The 20,248-nt window shown below is 36.6% G+C and overlaps 2 protein-coding genes and 1 long non-coding RNA gene across 4 annotated transcripts; 2 read left to right on the plus strand and 1 right to left on the minus strand.

Annotated features, from left to right (window-relative positions):
- Positions 1-6,256: 6,256 nt before the first annotated feature.
- Positions 6,257-8,877, plus strand: LOC111467403. The gene is made up of 2 exons (XM_023112272.1): positions 6,257-7,577; positions 7,722-8,877. The coding sequence occupies exons 1-2, from the start codon at positions 6,343-6,345 to the stop codon at positions 8,617-8,619; spliced, it is 2,133 nt and encodes a 710-aa protein (XP_022968040.1). The 5' UTR covers positions 6,257-6,342; the 3' UTR covers positions 8,620-8,877.
- Positions 8,878-9,221: 344 nt separating this feature from the next.
- LOC111467404 lies at positions 9,222-10,406 on the plus strand. 2 transcript variants are annotated; one of them, XR_002714546.1, is made up of 3 exons: positions 9,222-9,656; positions 9,885-10,043; positions 10,132-10,406. It is a non-coding gene; the product is annotated as an uncharacterized LOC111467404 (long non-coding RNA). The 2 variants fall into 2 exon arrangements; XR_002714545.1 differs by having other exon boundaries at positions 9,222-10,043.
- Positions 10,407-12,642: 2,236 nt separating this feature from the next.
- LOC111467402 (elongator complex protein 2) lies at positions 12,643-19,242 on the minus strand. The gene is made up of 11 exons (XM_023112271.1): positions 18,983-19,242; positions 18,794-18,881; positions 18,533-18,618; positions 18,150-18,303; positions 17,740-17,900; positions 16,958-17,635; positions 15,995-16,313; positions 15,372-15,589; positions 14,707-14,884; positions 12,791-13,321; positions 12,643-12,730 (listed from the first exon to the last, which is right to left on the minus strand). Exons 1-10 carry the CDS (start codon positions 19,124-19,126, stop codon positions 12,831-12,833), a joined length of 2,517 nt encoding a protein of 838 aa, XP_022968039.1. The 5' UTR covers positions 19,127-19,242; the 3' UTR covers positions 12,643-12,730; positions 12,791-12,830.
- Positions 19,243-20,248: the final 1,006 nt, after the last annotated feature.

Raw genomic sequence — 20,248 nt, forward strand, 5'->3', positions numbered from 1 at the left:
TATATATATATATATATATATATATATATATATATATATATATATATATATATATATATATATATATATATATATTAGATTTAAAATTGAATTTTAATTTTATGTTTGTTGTCCCCCTAACATTTTAATAAAAATGGACAAATTCGTGCCCCAAATTATAGTTGGGTTAGGTTGAGTTTATATTTAACGAGAGTTGTTTTGGTTAAAGAAAATTATAACCCGAATAATTAGATTAAGTCTAGAAAAATATCTCAATCCGACCCAAACCAACTTAACCCAAAAAAAATTATGGTCAAATTGGGTTCGGTTCATATTTAATAAAAATTTGTTTTGGTTAATAAAATTTATCATCCAAACAATTGGAACGAGTCATATCACAACCTGACTCAACCCAACTCACGAACACTCTTACCACATGTCAATTGAAAATGACGACCTAACTACTTCGTTTACTAATTAATATTAAATTCTTATAATATTTCATTGAATGGGCTTTGGACAAGTTGTGTTGTAGTGATAGTCGTGGTAGGCTGTTAGCAGTGGGCCTCAAACGGTTGGGTCAGTTAAGAATGGAACGGCCTAATAAGAATTAAGGATTAAAATTTACTTTGAAGACTATCCCTAACAGACCAACACGTATCCTTTTAATATGTTTTGTCGTAAAAAGACACCTAATATGTATTCTTGGGTTAGTATTTAGTTATCTGTAGTTCTATGACAATGTTGAATTATGTTAAGATGTTCCAATTAAATGATTATAGATGGATTTATGTTTGTTTGTTAATTTTTAATATATTTTATCTAAAATTAATTTAATAATTATAAATTTTGAATAAATATTTTTTTTTTTACAATTGAATCCGAACCCAACTTGAAAATAGACAGTTGAGTTGGATTGGGTTGTAAAAAATTTTGGGTTAGGTTGGATTACCAATCCAACCAACCCGAACTTTTGGGTTAATCCAAAAAACTCTCTCAACTCAACCCAACCCGATTTATATATACCTATACATGTCCTTTACGAGTGTCATATTTAGAAAATATATATAATTACCGACGTTAAAATAGCAATAAGCTTTACGATACCCTAAGTCCTTAATCCTTAAATGTCGTATTATTCAATGTATTATTAATATTATTGAGCTCAATTATAGGCTCACGTGACCTATTTTGTCCTACGTATAATAAAATTAATGATCATTATTATAATTAGGTGTAAATTCATAGTTTATGTATGATTACATAAAATGTCCCTAATAAACAATATAAACTATTTAATATATTTTTCACATAAAAAAGATAATATATTTAATAACAATTTTTTTTTCAGATATTAAAGAACAATTATGAATATACCAAACCATAGTCATGGGATAATGTTCTCTAATTCATTCAAAACCAATAATTAAATTATGCCATTAATAATAGTAATAATAATAATAATAATAATGTAATATTATCACCCAAAAATAACTTAAATCATTTTTAAATATAACAAATGGTTGAGAAAATTAGTATTATTATAATTTCTTAATTTAACGATATTTTATTTTTTAAAATAAAAAGTATAATATATAATTACAAAAAGATCTTTTCCTATTTTCAAAATTCAAAATGGGTACAATTTCCAAGCCTAATATTTTTTTTTTTCACAAAATATTTTATAGATAAATTATAAATATATTTTAAATTTACATTAATAATAATAATAATTTAATATTACCACCCAAAAATAAAAACTTAATCATTTTTTAATATAACAAATTGTGAAGAAAATAATTAGAAAGATAATAAGATTTAATTTATTATAATTTATTAATTTAACGATTATATATATATATATATATATATATATATATAATTACAAAAATGGATCGTACAATTTCCAAGCCCAATATTTTTTTTCATTCATTAATATTTTGATCCCTAAACTTTCATTAAATTAATAATTTAGACCCTTAACATTTACTAATATTAAATCCAAATTATAAATTTGGATCTTAGGGCAAAAAGAAGAAAAACAAAAAAATTGAAGGGGTAAATTTGTATATGAAAATGGTAAAAAGGAAAAAAAAAAAAAAAAAACTGTCATGTCAGTAAAATCTCATAAAATTGGAGGGCTTTTGTGCAAATAGTGAATAATGCGGCACCATATTATGTAATTACAAAATATAAAAGAGGAAAAGGACAAAACCTACCTTAGGGTTAATACTCAAGATGCTTCCCTACATGCCTACAAACTCAACTCTATTCATTCTATGGGTTTATAACTTTTTTATTTTTATTTTATTTTTAAATTTTTTAAAAACTATATCCATAACTATATTAATGTTTCGGAGTAGGGTCGTGGAGTCTCGAGTTGGTATAGCGAACTCATTTTAGGGTTGTTGGTTTGGTTCGTTCTGACTATGAATTTGTTAATATTATTCGTTATACAATTTAAATACAATTATTGTGAACCTAACTAAAATTGAATTTGTGAACCTAATTATTAAACGCTCTCATTTAAATATTTTAATAAGGTCGATCATTCTTGTTTTTTTTCTTTGGCTTTAATATGTACCTTCACCGTATTTGTAACAGTCAAAGCATACCGCTAGTAGATATTGTCATATTTTAGCCTTTTCCTTTTGAGGTTCTTCTAAAGTTTTAAAACGCGTCTACTACGGGGAGGTTTTCACACTCTTATAAGATTTGTTCTCTTCTCCAACCAATGTGATATCTCACAATCCACTACCTGGGAGTCAGTGTCCTCGTTGGCACACCGTCCAGTGTTTGACTCTGAGATTCCACATTAGTTGGAGAGGGAAACGAAACATTTCTTATAAGGGTGTGAAAATCTCTCCTTAGTAGACGTGTTTTAAAACGTCAACCCGAGCATGGGTTAAACTATATGGCCACAACAACAAAATAATAATAATAATAATAATAATGAAAATTAGAAGATTAAATATAAATTATAAAAATGAAAATTGATTTAATTAAATGCAATTGTACAACTCAAACCTACTAAAGATAATGTTTATAATTTAAGCTTGTAATCAATTATTTGTTGAGGTCAATTATAAATTATTGCTATTCTCCTACCTATTGTTTCATTTTCTTAATTTTTTTTTTTAATTTTCAAATTCAATACTCGATGACCCGACATGACCTACCTGTAATGAAGCGTTTTTAAGACTGAATACTATTACCACATACCAATACTTGTTGTTTCAATATACTTTATATTATCTGTTTTTGTTCGTTATGTACCGTCGTTAGCCTCACGTTTTTAAAACGCGATACCAAGAAGTTTTCCATACTTTTTATAAAAAATGTTTTGTTCCCATTTCCAATCAATGTGTAATTTCACATTCCACCTCCCTTGGAGGTCCGACGTCCTCACTGGCACACCGCTCGCTAGCGGTGGGCTTGACTTGAGCTATTATAGATAACTATCAATTCTTTTAAATATTTTTAATGATCGTGTCATATGTATCTTTCTCATTTTAATACTGTCCACTTTTTGAGTCATCTCAACCGAATATTCGTTCATTCGTCGTCTAGGGTCAAGATTAAAGACACAGTCACATTTCCCATCGACCCGATTGCCACCTATATACCCAAACTTAAAAATAACTTTTAAAAAAAAGTTAAATTTTAAAAACTAAAATACAAAAACAAAAAGGAACCAAATTTTGACCGTTATGATTCAAAATATGCCATTCCACCCTGTCTTGAAGAATATTTCTTCTCTTATTTATTTATTTTTTCTAAAATACATTTTTTAACAAATTTATTATTAATTTTTTTTTCTCTAAAATAATTTTCAGCAATTTTAGATGTGCATTTAATTAAATAATAATATTTCCAAACAGAATAATTCGCGGTGGGCCCCACTTAAAAGAGGACTTTTTTACGAAATAAAATCTTATTCAAATTTAAATTTAAAAATTATAAAAATTAGGTTTTGAAATTTTTAATTTTAGTCTAATTCTACGTGAATGACATAAGTTTATAATTTAATTAAATAATTTTTTCTTGAAATAAAATAAGTGAATTATTTTATTGCATTTGGTGATGATTTTTTTTAATATTATTTATTTATTTTATTAATCTCATTCAATAATAATTTTTTTATTTAGAAAATGCAGTTTCTAATGTTTCGTATTAATTATTTTAAAAGGCATTTCAAATTTGGAGTAGGTTTACTTAATTAATCGTATTTTTTTAATTTAATGGAAAATAATTCTTTCATTTAAAAAAATAAATTAAATAAACTAAAAGTCTTGAGTATTTAAATTGATAATTTATAATAAAGTTTAAAAAAATTTATTATTAATTTTAATGGTATCCTATAAAGTTACCATTAACTTAAAATTATATTATAGTAAGAGTAATAAATATAAATAATGTTAATATATATATATATATATATATATATTTTATTCTAATTTCATTTTGAAACTTAAAAAATTATTAGACAAAATTTTATAATATTGAGGAAAAAAAAATTATACCATTAAAATAATTAAAAAGAATTTAGGTAAAAATTAAGTAGTTGCAGGGTGCATGTACGCTAGGTTTGAAAAATCTTTTAAAACAACCAAAATTTCGGATTGGTTGGATTGGTGATTGGAGCTATAGCTCACAACCCACCTCAACTCTGGTTGTCGATTTTTTTTTTTTTATATCAAATATGCAGTCATAACGTATCACTAAGTTACAAACCTTAGCGTAGGGTAGTATAGAGTTGGGCTGTAATCTTGGGTTGGTTTAGTTTACCCGACCAAAAAATGTCAACCATTAGACCAACTCGAAATTTTAATTTTTAATAATTTGAACCCAATCCAAATGGAAAAAAATTTAGCTCGATTCAACTCTTAGTTTTAATTTCAGATTTGAAATTCCAAAGTCTGACGTGGCGCAAGGCCAGGTCAGTCACACCGAAAAGATCTGTACACCAGAAACCACCTGATTCCGTTCTTCGCCAGAATCTCCATTTTTACAGTTTTCTAAATAAAGAGGCAAAAAGAAAAAGGCTTAATTAAGCAATGTAACATTGGCTTGGCAGTTGCCACGCGCTATCTTTCTGCACGCGCTTGTGATGGGAGTTTTGGAAAAAACGTGTGACCAGTATGGGCGCGTGGATTCATGCTCGCATGCTGCGTATGGGTTTATGGTTTTATTCGTTTCGTCCTTTAATTTGAAGATTCCGGCGCCACCAGATTGCGGCCGAGACTGCGTTTGGTTTTTATTTGTTTGGAATTTCCGAGAAGGCAGTTATATAATTAAAATTCATAACGAAATACCTTGTAAATAAAATATATTAATTAATTGAGTTATACTTAAATTATTATTTTAATTAATTCAAACTTTATATTATAAAAAATTTATACGAGATTATTTAATATAAAATTACGCTTTATTTTAAAGTTTTTATGATTGAGCCACTGGAAAAAGAAAAACACGTGGTTGGTAAATAAGCAGTAACTATCAATTATTAACCATAATTTCACATCCTTGATATCCATCTCAATTGAATGCAGTCTCGTTTGATTCATGTACTTCTCCTCTACTGCTCGAAAATCATGAGCTGATTCTTAACATTATCCTAAAATTTGTAAACGCTTATGAACCGTTGTTCTTAGGCATCAAAGTAACCGACGTAGCATCAATCTGTAGGTATTTTGGAGAAATAAAAAGAAATTAAGGGAAGAAAATACATTTATCCCAATCAACCATTTCCACGTGGAATTTATTGTGGAAAAAAATATAAAGAGAAATAAAGAAATAATATATTTAAAAAGGAAAATAAAAGCAAAAATTCAGAAAAGAAAAAAGAAAAAAGAAATGAAAAAAAATGATGATTCAGCAAACAGCTACAGCCCACACACCTTCCCATGCAACCCCAACTGGAACCAATCAGTGTGCTTAGCTGTCATCCCACTTCGACCCGACCCGACCCGACCCGACACGGTTTTATTGAATTATTTTTACCATCGTAAAAAAAAAAAAAAAAACTTCGCTCAAATATTTGCATAATTGGTCCCTACATTTATAAGGAATTGCACTAAATGCCCAAATAATTGTGGAAAATATTAGAACTGTAACTCCCAAACCAGCCCTTTATTTTAGCTTTATTTACCTTTTTTCCCCTAATTTGTTCGATATTTTAACTGTACCACAATCGGATTTTCAGGAAAATGAGTTAAATGATTATTTTATTTATTTTTATTTTATTATTATTATTATTTTTTAATTACTGTCCTCCGTGTTCTTTAAGGAAGACCAAAAGCTTGGGTTTCCCATTCTCTCTTCATAGCGTTGTACTCCAAAATTCCCACTCCGCCGCTCGCCATGACGGAACCGCTGCCTCCACCGCCAACTCAGCCGCTTCCGTCGGCGGTAGCGCCTCATCTGAACTATCCGGAGTCGGTGGACTCCTCTCCGAGGTCTCGCAACGCTGATACGTGGGATGAGCCTCTTGCCCCCGCCGCACTCGCTAGTCGGCTTCGCTTTATGTGCAGCTATGGCGGCCATATAGTTCCTCGTCCTCACGATAAGACTCTGTGCTATGTTTCTGGTGAGACACGGATCGTGGTTGTCGACCGTCATACCTCTTTATCTGACCTGACTGCTCGTTTGTCGAAGACGCTTCTCAATGGTAGGCCGTTTACCTTGAAATATCAGCTTCCGAATGAGGATTTGGATTCTCTGATTTCTGTTACCACTGATGAGGATTTGGAGAATATGATTGATGAGTATGATCGGACAGCGAGTAATTCTTCTAATTCTGCCGCAAAACCCTCGCGACTTAGGTTGTTTTTGTTCCCGATTCAGCCGGATGTTTCTCAGTCAATTGGCCCAATTCTTGAGAGCTCTACTAGCTCTGATGACTGGTTTTTGAATGCTTTGAATGGTGCCGGTTTGCTTAATAGAGGTTTTTCGGACACTGCATCGGTCAATTGCTTGTTAGGGCTTGATGATGATGTTGGTGTTAACAACCTCGATTCGGGTACAAGAGAGGCGGAGGGTTCTCAGCCTGGTTCGTTTGGAAATGGCAAGGGTGGAAAACAGGATGTTCATTCTGTTCCTGATTCGCCGATGATCGAGACAACTTCGTCTTTTGGTTCCACCTCTTCTTCGCCTTCTTTGGCGAATTTGCCGCCGATTCGAGTTCATTTGGAGGATGCCGGCAATAGCGGTGGCGGTGGTGTTGGTGCAGTCCGAGTCCAAGATCAGAAGGTGGGAATTGAGGAGCAATTTTCGCAGATTAGTGTTGGTGGTGTTGGGCAAAAGCAGCAAGAGGAAACTTTCGCAGTACTCTCTTCGCCGCCTCCTTTGCCTACAACTATTGTGGCTACGGCGGCAGGCTCTGCAATTCCTGTGAGCGCAGCTGTTGGAGTTGGTGTAGGAGAATATTCCAATCGGGCGATCTCTGATGACGAGAGATCGGACCACGGGGTGCAGGTTGGTTACCGAAAACCACTGCCACCTCAACCACTGCCACCTCAACCACAATCCCTTATCCCCCCATTGCAGCAGAAATCAAGTGGACTTGTTGATATACCTTCCCCGGACTCAATGTCAAGGTAGCAATTGAATGATTTTCTTGATCATTTTGGTATTACTAATTCTGCTTTACTTTTGTTATCATTTTGGTATTACTAATTCTGGAGGAGTAATTGATTGTTAGTCTGATTTGGTGCATTTTCTGTCACGTTTTGGTTCTTCAGTGATAGTAGTATAAACAATCCGATGTCTCGCTCAATACCTGTGATGTATCAAGAACAAGTTCATCAAATCCCCTCTTCTGCCGTTAGGATTCCTGGTAGTCCCGCAGATCCAAAAGCCAATATTTCTGATCAGAACACTCGGGTGCATATTCAACAACAGGTCCAAGAAGCAGGGTATGTGTTACAATCTCATTACGATCAGCATCAACTTCAGCAACAACTTCAGCAACAGCAACAACACCCACCTCAACCACAGCAATTCATACATGCGGGCGCTCACTACATCCAGCAGCACCCATCTGGCGCAATGCCCATGCCAACATTTTTCCCTGTATATTCTCCTCAGCACCCTCATCTTCCCCATCGGATGGAGCACCAATATCCAGTCTACTACCTGCCTGCTAGACAGGCCCAAGCTTATGGCAATTTGCCTGTACAGCAATCTACCATGAGCGAGGCTGTTGCTGCTATTCCTCCTGGCCAGCCCCAAACCCCTACGAATCCAACTTTGGTTACTACTGCAGCTTTCAACCCCATGAGGAATGCTCCTATTGCGAAAACCGAAGTGGTTGCCAATGCGTACAAACAGACAACTACACCTACTCAATCTTTAGTTCAGGTTCCCACAAGTCAGCATCAACAACAATACGTTGGCTACAACCAGGGTTACTCTCATATTCAGCATCCATCCCAATCGGTCACACCTACATCCGCTCCTGCAAACTATGCCTACGAATTTCCAGAGCCTGCTCATTCCCAGATATATTATACTCAGCCTCTAGCACCACCTTCTCAGTACCAAGCCATGCCCGCACCTGCTGTAATGCTGCCTGAAAATTCTGCTCAGCTTCCCACTGACAACATGAAGCAGCAGATGAGAACTTCTCAACCATTATAGTCTGTTCAGAAAGAAGAAACAATTTTGGAATAAAGTATTTGGTTTTGTTTACAAATTTAAAATTTATTGTCTGTCTTGTGATTGGTATCTATTGGTTTGTGCATGTATCTGAGGTAGAGTTAATAAGTAATTGTTGTTGTCTTTTGGTTCGTGTGCCATATTATTTGTTTATTGTCATAGAGAATGAAAAAGTGGTCTGGAGATTATAGTTATACTGTAAAAGTTCTGAACTTAAACATCGTGTGTTTGTGCAGTCAATCTCCTGTTTTCCTTGCCTTTACAATTTCTGCTGATATCATATATGGTTGTTTTGTTTAATTTCTAATTGCTGTACAAGTATTTTGCTGTGTAAAGGCTCTTTCTTCCACTCATTTGCTCATAGCATCCATCAGTTAGCTTCAACAAAAGATGATCCTTTCCTGGCAGATAGTCCCTTCACCTCGACATTTCTTCTGTCTGAACTTTTATTAGGTGGAACAAGTTAAAATCGTAGGTTTTATGTGAGATCCCCTCTTGAAGGGAAGAAGAGTAAGCTCAAAGAGGACAATATCTGTTAGCGGTGAGTTTAGGTTGTTACATTTTCTTTTTAGAATAGAGAGGTATACGTTCAGCTGACTTGCATGAATCACTCCGAACAGGTTTGGTTCGTGTTCATTAGGCTGATGTATAATCCTGTTTAGAAGGGTGTTTACTACCGGCTTGTTCCCATCGATATTTTCCATGCTTTTGTGGTAAAGTTGGTGGGAAGCTGCTTTTTATGTTCTCCGAAAGCTGTTCAACTTCCTTCCCAAACCAGTTCTTTCCTTCTTCAGACACTGTGTCAGGCACCTGTTGGCATTCGCAAGCTGTAAAGTATGGTATCCAATTAATGCACATATTCTTACTTGATACATCTCATAGCTATTGCTCTTTGTTCTTTTTTGTTTTCATTAAAATGACACCAGAATCCAATGAAACTTGATTTTTTGGTCAAGATCTTGTTTGAAATTATCATTGGACTGAAGCCTTTGCTTTTACTGAGATTATCAGGTACTCAGGTGAGAATTTGACAGGCATCAACTACATCTTTAAAACTATTCTCATCTTGAAATCCTAATCATTCATGTGCTATCTGTTGTTGCATACTATAAATTTCATGTGATTATCTGCTGTTTCAGTGCTTGGATTCCTTTCCGGATTGTCATATAATATATACAAATGTCAGGTTTAGTTTTTGGTGAAACTTTTCTTACATTATGTACGAGGTTTGTTTTTTGTTTTTGCAGATGGAGACAATTTGCAGGATTTATGACTCGGATTTCAGCTAATCGGTGAAACGATGCTCAAACTCGATCAAGGGCCTAATCGAATTTCGACTCGGATGAACCACATAACAAGTTGATGCATATGATGAAATTAGAACTCAAAGCCACCAATGATGAATGGTGATATAAATCTGACTTTTGAAATGCAAGGGGTCCCTTCCCTTTCGGTCCTTATCTCTGATGATCTAAATTCAATGTTGCCATGCAGGATCCACGCAGGAAAAGCATTATTCAAAGGGGAATTAATTAATGTGTGCGCAGACATGACTTTGCCTCAATATTAGACTCATTTAAAGCACCGTTCATCATTGGTTTGTCTATCAATTCTTGGAGGACTTGGTTTCTTCTTTCCGATTGGCCAAGCCAACCTCGTTGGAAAATGCTCCTTTGGCGGCTGGTAAGGACTCTTGCATTTGCATTTCATTCTGACTATTCATTGATATAAAGGTCGGACTTGAATTAATCAAACACATGCTTAGATCATAGCCACTTAATTATAGTTGCCAAGCTTTAGAAATAAAGCTAGCTACACTCATGGGTGCAAACGAAGTGTTTGGTTAGGATGAAAATATCGTTCTCATAAAACATGAAAGAAAATATTATTTACAACTTAGTTTGAAGGGTCGCTAAAGCATAATTGGATTCATTAAGACATGCTCTCTCGATTAAGGAATTTGAGGTTTGAATCACACCCTTATCGGTAAATGTAATTATTAATTTTAAATGATTTTTATAAATTTTTTGGTTTATAAAAATATATGTTGAAAATGATATTTTATGAATATATCAATCAAATTGAAATCCATATCTAAATGAATATTTTAATCATTGATTCTTAAAAGGCTTATTGACGTGTGAATTGTTTTGTGCATCATGCTTGTGACCCAATTTGGTTGCGTTTTGAATTTTTAGTTTTGGCTGATTTTAAGTATTCATTTTTTATTGTAGTCATGGTGAAACGATCCAAACCTATCGCTAGGAGATATGATTTTTTTTTTTGGTTTTTTCTTTCGGGTTTCCTCTCTAAGTTTTTAAAAACGCGTCTGCTAGGAAGAGGTTTCCGCACCCTTATAAGAAATGCTTCGTTCCCCTCTCTAACCGATATGAGATCTCACAATCCACCTTCCTTGGAGGGCTGCGTCCTCGTTGGCACACTGCTCGATGTCTGGCTCTAATATTATTTGTAACAGCTCAAGTTCACTGCTAGCAAATATTGTCCTATTTGGGCTTTCCCTTTGTTCGTACCAATTATGATTTGACTGTTCAATGCCCGGGGAAGGCCCCAAATGAGCCATTCCTAGTCTCTCCCCCAGCACGCATCGACTCGCTCTTGCCGCAAGAGCAGCTCGAGCAGTCCACCAACAACTAACGGGTTTGGGACTGGGACCCACATGCTTAGCCTTCAGAGCCAATCCTTTTCTTGATGATACAGATCCATTCGACGTCCCTTGCCTACATTGTTCCATCTATTAGAGGTTCACCTTGGAGACTTGATGCAGTTATGAGTATGACTAGACATGAGAGGTACTCGGTCCTCCAAATTTTCAAGGGTCGTCAGGGGCGCACCAGACACCACACGACATGCGATGCTCTTCTAGCCGTTGGACCCTACCTCCAGTTGAGCTGTTTTCAGAGTGGACAAACTATTAAATAGAAAAGATAACTCTTCCTGAGGCCTCTACCAACGTCTCCGGACTCCCTAATGTTGTCGTCAGCCGCCACATCCCGATTTAAGAATTTTAACTCAATTCACTTTCGAAGCTCGCGTTATTTTGTGACTGGTTTCCCCAGTCTCTTAGGATCGACTAACCCATGTGCAAGTGTCATTCACATGGAATCTTTCCCCTCTTCGGCCTTCAAAGTTTTCATTTGAATATTTGCTACTTTCATCGAGATCTGCACCAATGGCCGTTCCGTTCGGGGCCAAGCATTTGCTTTGACGGTCGGGTATAGGTCGGACGCTTCAGTATCATCCATTTTTGGGGCTAGTTGATTCGGCAGGTGAGTTGTTACACACTCCTTAGTTGATTCAGTATCTGCTATTTGCTATCTTAATCAACCAACACCCTCTATGGGAACTAGGTTAATGTGTAGTTAGGCACCGTAACCTAACTTTTGATTCATCTCGCATCGCCAATTTTGCTTACAAAAAATGGCCCACATGGAGCTCTCGATTCTATGACATGGCTCAACAAAGCAGCTATGTCGTCCTACCTATTTAAAGTTTGTGAATAGGTCTAGGGCGTTGCATCCACGATGCCTCTAATCATTAGCTTTACTTGATAGAGCTCACTCGCAAGCTCCAGCTATCTTGAGGGAAATTTCGGAAGAAACCAGCTACTAGACGATTTGATTAGTCTGTCACCCCTAACCCAAGTTAGACGATAGATTTTAAGGAATTGATCCAAATTTGAATAATTTTAAATCCCTTGATTTACTATACAATTTTGTTGGGCTCGCATGCATATTTAACTCCAATAGCGATAGAGGTTGCTCATGAATACATTTCTATACACATATTTTCAAAACCCTTATTATTTCAAGTAACGGAAAGGACATATCATGGAGCATAACAACGAAACTTGTTAGCTTGTCACGAGTCTTGTGCCTTTATTGGTTCTACTTTCGCTTACTTATGAGTTCTATTCAATCAGCTTTTGAGCGATTTGCAAGATGATTAGAAGTGAAGTGATTGAATGATAATTATTTCCTCCAAAAAAAAAAAGTTCAGAAATGGAAGTAAATATATGGATCAATAGCCCAAAATACAACATTGAAAAAAAGAAGTATATTTTAACTTATGAGTTCTGAAAGAGCTACTTTCTGTCGGGGGGGCAAAATTGAAAGGGACCATAATGTACAGAAACAAGCAATATTTCATCCTATAATACAAAAATACATCCATTTTCATACAGAAACTTTTACCTCAAACACTCTAACACAGTGGTCAGCCCCACAGGAAGCAAGCTGCAGCTTCCTGCACTCTTCGATCTCCTCCTCTGGTTCCCTCCATGACAAACGGTTGACCGAGGAAACGTGGCACACAAATGGATCGAGACGTTTTACGACTGAAGCAACCACATTTGAGCCAACTCCTTCAGTTCTTTTGATAGATAAACTCCATAGCTCAAGGAGGCCATTTTCCATTCCAACTGCAAGGAGTCCATTGCTCTCAGGATCAAGACCGACCCACGATAAGGCGGTGACGCTAGATTTGAACTGTGACAAAGTTGCTAGTTGCTTAACTGAAGAATCAGGTGTCACAGTCCATAACTTCACAGTCTTATCCCTAGAGCCTGTTGCAAACTCGTGACCAAATGGATTCCAAGAACATGACCATATGATTCTTCTGTGTGCCTCCTGCCTTGATATAAGCTCATGGTGGATTTCATCAGAGCCTGAACGGATTCAACATATAATTATATTAAAAAAACAAAGTACTATGTGTTGTTTGAGAGAAATAATATTCACAGCCAATAGTCGTAACAAATTAAAGTTATCATGAACTGCACATACAAATTTCCGGGGAAAATACATTTCCTATAACATCGGATCCCATATAATCACACAACTAAATTAAAGGGATCCTCCATTTGAGGGAGGAGGGAGCTAATTTGAGGAAACCCTCAGATTAGAGGGATTTTTCATACGGAATGACAGAACATTTGCACCAGAAACCAGATGGCTTTTCCCATTAGTAGTTATGGGTTTGATTCATAAGATGGAGGGCGTCTCTATGAACCATAGATTGGGTTCTAAAAGGTGGAAGTGGGAAGGGTGGTAAATTTTATGATGCCATCTTTATGAAGGGAGGGACCAACGCACTGGATTGGTGTCATTTTCACACTAAGTAGGAAACCTAGGTTGGAGAAGAGCTGAAGGATTTTCAGATGCTCTATCCCTTGGATGCGTTTTCCTGGTTTGGTCAGATTTTGTGCCTGCCGCCCAATTATTTTGGTCACTAAAATATGCACTTATTCACACCAAGTGATAGCAAATCCCTTTGGCTAATAGGGATTTTATCATCGTATTCCTATCCTTATCTAAAATACTATTAGTTTCCTAGACAGAGTTTGAGATCCCACATTGGTTGGGAAAGAGAATGAAGCCTTCTTTATAAGGGTTTGGAAATCTCCCCTGAAAGACGCATTTTAAAAACCTTGAGGAGAAGCCCAAAAGAGAAAGTCCAAAAAGGACAAATATGCTAGTGGTGGGCTTGGGGCATTAAAGATGGTATCAGAGCTAGACACTAGACGATGTGACAGTGAGAGACTAAGCCGAAGGAGAGTAGATACGAGGCAGTGTGCCAACAAGGACACTGGGCCCCAAAAGGGGTAGAATGGGGAGTCCCACATCGATTGAAGAAGGGAACGAGTGCCAGGGAGAGCGCTAGGCCCTAAAGGGAGTGGATTTTGAGATCCCACATCGGTTGGGAAGGAGAACAAAGCCTTCTTTATAAGGGTGTGGAAACCTCCCCTAGCGTATTTTAAAAACCTAGAGGGAAAGCCCGAAAGGGAAAGCCCAAAGAGGGCAATATCTACTAGCGGTAGGCTTAGGCCGTTACAGCGCAGGATCAAATCATTTCAGAGTTTGAGGGGTATCTTAGAGCATCAAACCATAGAGGGCTAGCTTACTCGTCTCCCATAGTCAAAATGTCTATGCAATTATCTCAGACCGAAAGAAACTGTTATTTGCTTCAAGATAGTCATTCTGAAGATCAGAGATTTGCAACGTTAACAAAAAGAGTATAGATCTTTACATGTTGTAAGTAGGTCAGAGGTACCTGTTCTCTGGATTTTAAAAACAGAAAACTGGCGATCCCTTGAGACTGCCAACAGCATGCTGTCATCACGGGAAAACTCCATTTGTGTTATTGTTAAGCTGTGCGATTGCAGACGACCAACTGCCTTCCACGAACCAACTTCCCAAAGCCATATTTCGGCTACTGATGCAGTTTGTGCCTGTACATTTTATAAAGTTTCAAGTTAGTATAAACTACACGTAACTCTTATGATGATTAAAGCAGCAAATCAATTTCTTCCCGAAGCAGTGTGTCCTTGGAATGTGAATATTATAGGCTCCACAATTTCTCTCTTCAATATCATAATCATACTTAAGAACCCCAAATCACCCCTCTTCTTGCACTAAGTTTCCTCTAGCTGTAATGAACATTAAACTTTTAATCATGCTAACAAATTCTTAGTCAAATAGTGAATCGATTTAAATTGTAAGAACTTTATATGCGTTTAGTAATAAAACATTCACCCTTTCAAATAAAAGAAATAAATAGGCAAAGCAACAATATGACTAGATACAACATCTATAAAACTATTGTCTTTTGTTCATGCAAGATTAGAAACGAAAGACATCATTTTTCAGGTAACATTTAAATAGAAATGAATAGATATTTTCTATAAATAAAAAAATAAACAAACAGATAGATTATACCTTACAGGATGAAGCAACAAGCTTCCCCTTGTGATCACAACAAAGAGAAAATAGCTCATTTCCATGACCATAAAGTTTGTGCGACTCAGGCCAAAGTGTATGCCATGCTAGTTGATCTTCAATGGGAGGTTCAGTCAGAACAACAGGAACTGCATCGGGAATGGTTTCAAGGGTGTCAAGACCTTCATTTCCACTCCTGTCCGGATTCTTATTAGCAGCTGCACAAAGATGACTGACTGATTAGAACATTTCAATTGTACTCAAGTGCATCCACCCTTGCCCCCTAGTTTTCCCATAGTTAATTTTGTGTGATAATATAACAGAATTTTTTTTTGCAAAGGGTCATTAACAATTAACCAAGATATTACTGCTTCAAGTTGAATTACAAATTTCACCATCAAGCAATGGTTCTACATTCCGAAAGATCTCTGTGAACAAATAAAGCATTGAAGAAAAAGCCTCAAGCTTAAGTTTCTTACTCTGATGGTAAATGGTATTTAGGCTAAAAATTCATATAGCTTCCATAATCATGTAGATCCGAAGATATTGAAAAATACTTGTACATCATAATTATCCAGAATAAACACACTCTAGCGTGGGGGGAAGATTGAAGAAAGACTCACAGTGAACATAAATAGGTTTCTGTGAGAGCCCAAGAGCCGACATATTAGCGCCCAAAATCTGAACATCCACAAGATGATCTTCCGTGGCCACAAAATTCTGCTGTGTGGCATGACTCAACGTCTTTAGAAAAGATAATGGAGCTTCAAAGACTCTAGCAACTTTCTCTTCAGCTCCACTGACAAAGCGATGGTTCCCCTTACCTTGGATTAAGGTGACACAATTAATATCATGCCCATGGACTTGAGGTCGAGCTATTTCATGCCAAGAACCTCCTTCAAGAGAATTTACATTTTTCCAGGGAGAAAAAATCCGAGTTGTCTGCAAACATTGACATCAATATACGTCACATTAAGTAACAGATCTAAAATGGTAAGTCCATTCAAAATTATTTCATTCTAAGAGGATTCATCAATATATTCATACAGACGTACATAGCTAAGGGAGGAGCTCCTTGCCTCTCCTATTCAGCCAACTATAGACTAGCCAAAAAGTATGGTTGCACTCATAATCTAACTACTAAATATTCCCCCGGAACCAAGGTTTTTCCCTAACCAGTTATTTATCACGAGTCCCATACATCAATTGATCACACCAAAGGCTAAGTTTTTCCCCCTCCTCATGGGCTCATACCCTTTTCAGAACTCTCCCTACTTTAAAATTCTCTTTTTCGCTAATTTTCCCAATCTTAGATATTCAGACGCAATTTCGCACACAGTTAAAACAAAATTTACAAGTTTCAACCATGTATAAAATAAGTGCATTTACCCTATTTTACTTTTTGGTGAGAACCAGAAAATCTCAATCATTTCTCAGCTAGCGAGATGAAACAAACAGGTTGATAAGCTACAATTTCATATGACACATCACATGTATACAAGGCAGATTGGTAAAATTTTCACATTCAGGATCAAGGACGCTATGAATTATGACAAGGAAGATTAGATAAATTAGTTGCACCTCACCTGGTCATGACTGACTGAAACAAAATAATCACCAGATCTGGCCCATGAAATATCCGTGACAGCTGCAAAGTGTCCTGAGGGAACCTTTTGAGGTTTCCAGTTACCTGAACTGATACCAACATCTCTCCAGCGATGAAAAGACCCACCATAACCATGTGCTAAAATTGAATCTCCGTTAGGGCTCCAATGCCCACCATAAAACCCTAAAGCAGAATGACTTAACTCTCCAACAGTAACCACATTCATCCAGATCCCAGAAGTCTTTTCAGGTTTCCAAATCATCATTGTCTTGTCCATAGATGCAGATAAGATACTTTCAGATTGATAGCAGGGAACCCCTTCTGTTTCTGCTGCTGAAGGAGGCTGCCATTGGACCGAATATACCCAATCCTCATGTCCAATCAAAAGAGATTCTAATGATACCTGGTAAGTTGATGGTCCAGAAGTAAATATAGGACCTTGTATATAAGATGATAAACTTATTTCCTCTTTTTTGCATCCTCCATTCATGTTGGCCAAAGAACCATGAAGAACCATCTTCCATATGCGTATGCCTCTGTCCTGAGATGAACTTACAAGCATAATGCTATTTTCTTCTCCAGTTTTGCATATGGGCAAAGAGAAGTCCAGACTTCTAATCCAATCCGTGTGTCCTTTTAGCTCACATGCCTTGACAAACTGCATACAAGTACATTGAAGGAGAAAAAGAAGAGCCTCTCAAAATGGCTTATGGCTCGTGACAAGAAAATAGAATAAAAATTTGTACTGTACAAACTAGGTACCTTTCCAGTTCTCTTCCCACAATATAGATGAATCTTATTATCCAAACCTCCCATTGCCAAGACCATATGATTGGCATTTCCAGGCAACTCTGCTAATGAAAGTGCCACCATAGATTTTGAACCAACCAAGAGTGTGTCAAGCAACAGCAATGTACAATCACCTAAAAATGTTGGACATAGAACATGTCTTTTAGAAAGGTTTCAATGTTTCACGTCAAGGTGAAAGCTTATATTCAGATGATATATATCCATTGCGTAAATCAAGTAAAAATTCAAAAGGAAGAAGGATCCCATAGGCCAGTTTAAACAATCTCATAGGCCAGTTTGATTTACTGGGGAATATCTTTAGTTAGCTATAACAGCCTGCAGTAGCAGAAACAGACATTACTGTTTAAAACTTACTTTCTTACCTTCATTGGTAGACGGAAAAGAAACCTCCCAGACACAAACTGAACCATCTGAAGAAGAAGACGCAACAATTGCCGCGGTTTCAGAAATTATATGTGCAGTAATACATGTGACGCCTTTCTTGTGTGATTTTGGTAGTTGTAAAACATTTCTCCACTATACATACACAAGTTACATTAGAACATTAGAGATATATACAATTACATCAAAACAATCCACCTATGAACACTTCCACATTGCATAAGCGTTTCATTTCCATATACTTACTCCAATAAATCCAACTGATGAGGAAATCACGCGGCAAGACAAATTACAAACTCAACAATACATCCTAGAACTTAAATGAGTATTAATGAACTCAGTGAAGCTTTAGAAAAGGTATTACCTTCTGGTTCAGAAGCGAAAATTCCCATAAATGAATGGCACCATCAGAATCACCAGAAAGCAGATAATGACAGTTCAAATGCTTTGCTGAGGACAAGAAGATACGCTCATTACAATTAAAAAACGGGGGAAACAAACACAGATTCACACGCTAGTCTTTTTTGGCAAGCAAGCTAAAAGAAATATATGATCCCTGAGGAGATAATTAAACGTTTGCACACATTGATTCAACATGATGACAATGGGAAAAACTTCATCTCACCTCTGAACGCAAACTTGCTACTTGGAAGCCAATGAGTGCAGTTTACAGAGGCGTTGTGACCGGGAAGAGTCGTCAATATTTGTGCAGACTGTGAATTTCGAAAATTAAGAACAAAAATGAAAGCATAGTTAAGAATTTTTCCAGTTATGAAAAATTGAAAGAGGAAGTGGCTAGTAATAAGATATACACCTTGGGACAGAAAATAGCGACGGCGTTTTGAGCGCCAAAAGCCACCAAATCACAGGCTCCCCAAGAAACGTTGTTCACTATTCTGTTACAGCCTGCTCCTATAAACACATCCTTGACTTCAACCTCACCGCCGCCGGAAGACATGTTTTCCCCGAGAAAGCTCGAGTCTGGAAGGGAAAGACGAGATGGCGGCTGAAGAGCAGGGCGTTTGAAAGCTTTCCTTTCTCAGGCAACAACCAGGGACCGCGGCGGGACGAAGCTCGGCGGTACAGTGTGAAGAGCGGGTTTACTTATGGGCTTAATACTAAGCCGACGCTGGGCCCGTTATGTTAATTATGGGCCAAATGGGCCTCGCTTATGCTCTTTTTGGGCCTATGTTTTGGGTAGAGTAATTTTCTTATGGGCTTAATCCAAGCCGACGCTGGGCCGTTATGTTAATTATGGGCCAAATGGGCCTCGCTTATGCTCTTTTTGGGCCTATATTTTGGGGAGAGCAATGTTCCCTTTCCGTGAGATTTTACCATTCATTCACCCTTTTTTAGAGTCAACGTCCTCGCTGGCATATCGTCGAGTATCTGTCTCTAATACCATTCGTAATAGTCTAATCCTACCACTAGCAGATATAGTCCGCTATGGCGCGTTACATATCACCGTCAGTCTCAGTTTTAAAACGCGTCTGTTAGGGAGAGATTTCCACACCCTTATAACCCATGTTTCATTCCCATCTCCAACCGATGAGAAATCATACAAATATCATCAACACATTCTTGCCCACAAATAATTTCTCCGAGTACTCACATCTCGACTCCGACTTTGCACCATCTCCATAGTCAAAGGCATAGTTACGCACCATAATCAGTCTTTTCTTTTCGGCGAAAAGACATTCAAATCCGAAGGGCACGCACCTAATTGAACCAACAACCGTCCTTCTAACACGAGCTTCACTCTTCAGATCTCTACTTGGGTTTCAAAACATTGTAGGATCCTTCCTAAAAAAACATGTCTTGGACAGGGCATCAGCAAGTTAGGGACAATGTCATGGCTGTCACAACTATGGTCTGTGATTTATGAGAGAATCTAAAGGGCAGAGGGGGACAGAAGCTTTGGGTGTCTGATTTGTGAGAGAATCTAAAGTGGATCCATTGTTGTAATAAATATGAATGGGTTTCTTTTGTCAGAAAAGTGTTTGAATGGTAAATTTAATTTGACTGACAAGGGACAACTATGTTCTTTAAAAGCTACCACTACTTTTACTTCCTCGACAAC

This window comes from Cucurbita maxima, unplaced genomic scaffold (genome assembly GCF_002738345.1).
Source record: "Cucurbita maxima cultivar Rimu unplaced genomic scaffold, Cmax_1.0 Cma_Scf00034, whole genome shotgun sequence".
Lineage (NCBI taxonomy): Eukaryota > Viridiplantae > Streptophyta > Magnoliopsida > Cucurbitales > Cucurbitaceae > Cucurbita > Cucurbita maxima.

What these genes read in the sequence shown, in the direction of transcription:
- LOC111467402 (XM_023112271.1), bottom strand. Translation starts at nt 19,126, where the DNA reads ATGTCTTCCGGCGGCGGTGAGGTTGAAGTCAAGGATGTGTTTATAGGA. An exon ending in TAGCAAGTTTGCGTTCAGAG is followed by an intron (nt 18,619 to 18,793) that starts GTGAGATGAAGT and finishes TCTTGTCCTCAG; the next exon opens with CAAAGCATTTGAACTGTCAT. An exon ending in TTTTCCGTCTACCAATGAAG is followed by an intron (nt 17,901 to 18,149) that starts GTAAGAAAGTAA and finishes CAACATTTTTAG; the next exon opens with GTGATTGTACATTGCTGTTG.
- LOC111467403 (XM_023112272.1), top strand. Translation starts at nt 6,343, where the DNA reads ATGACGGAACCGCTGCCTCCACCGCCAACTCAGCCGCTTCCGTCGGCG. An exon ending in TCCCCGGACTCAATGTCAAG is followed by an intron (nt 7,578 to 7,721) that starts GTAGCAATTGAA and finishes TTGGTTCTTCAG; the next exon opens with TGATAGTAGTATAAACAATC.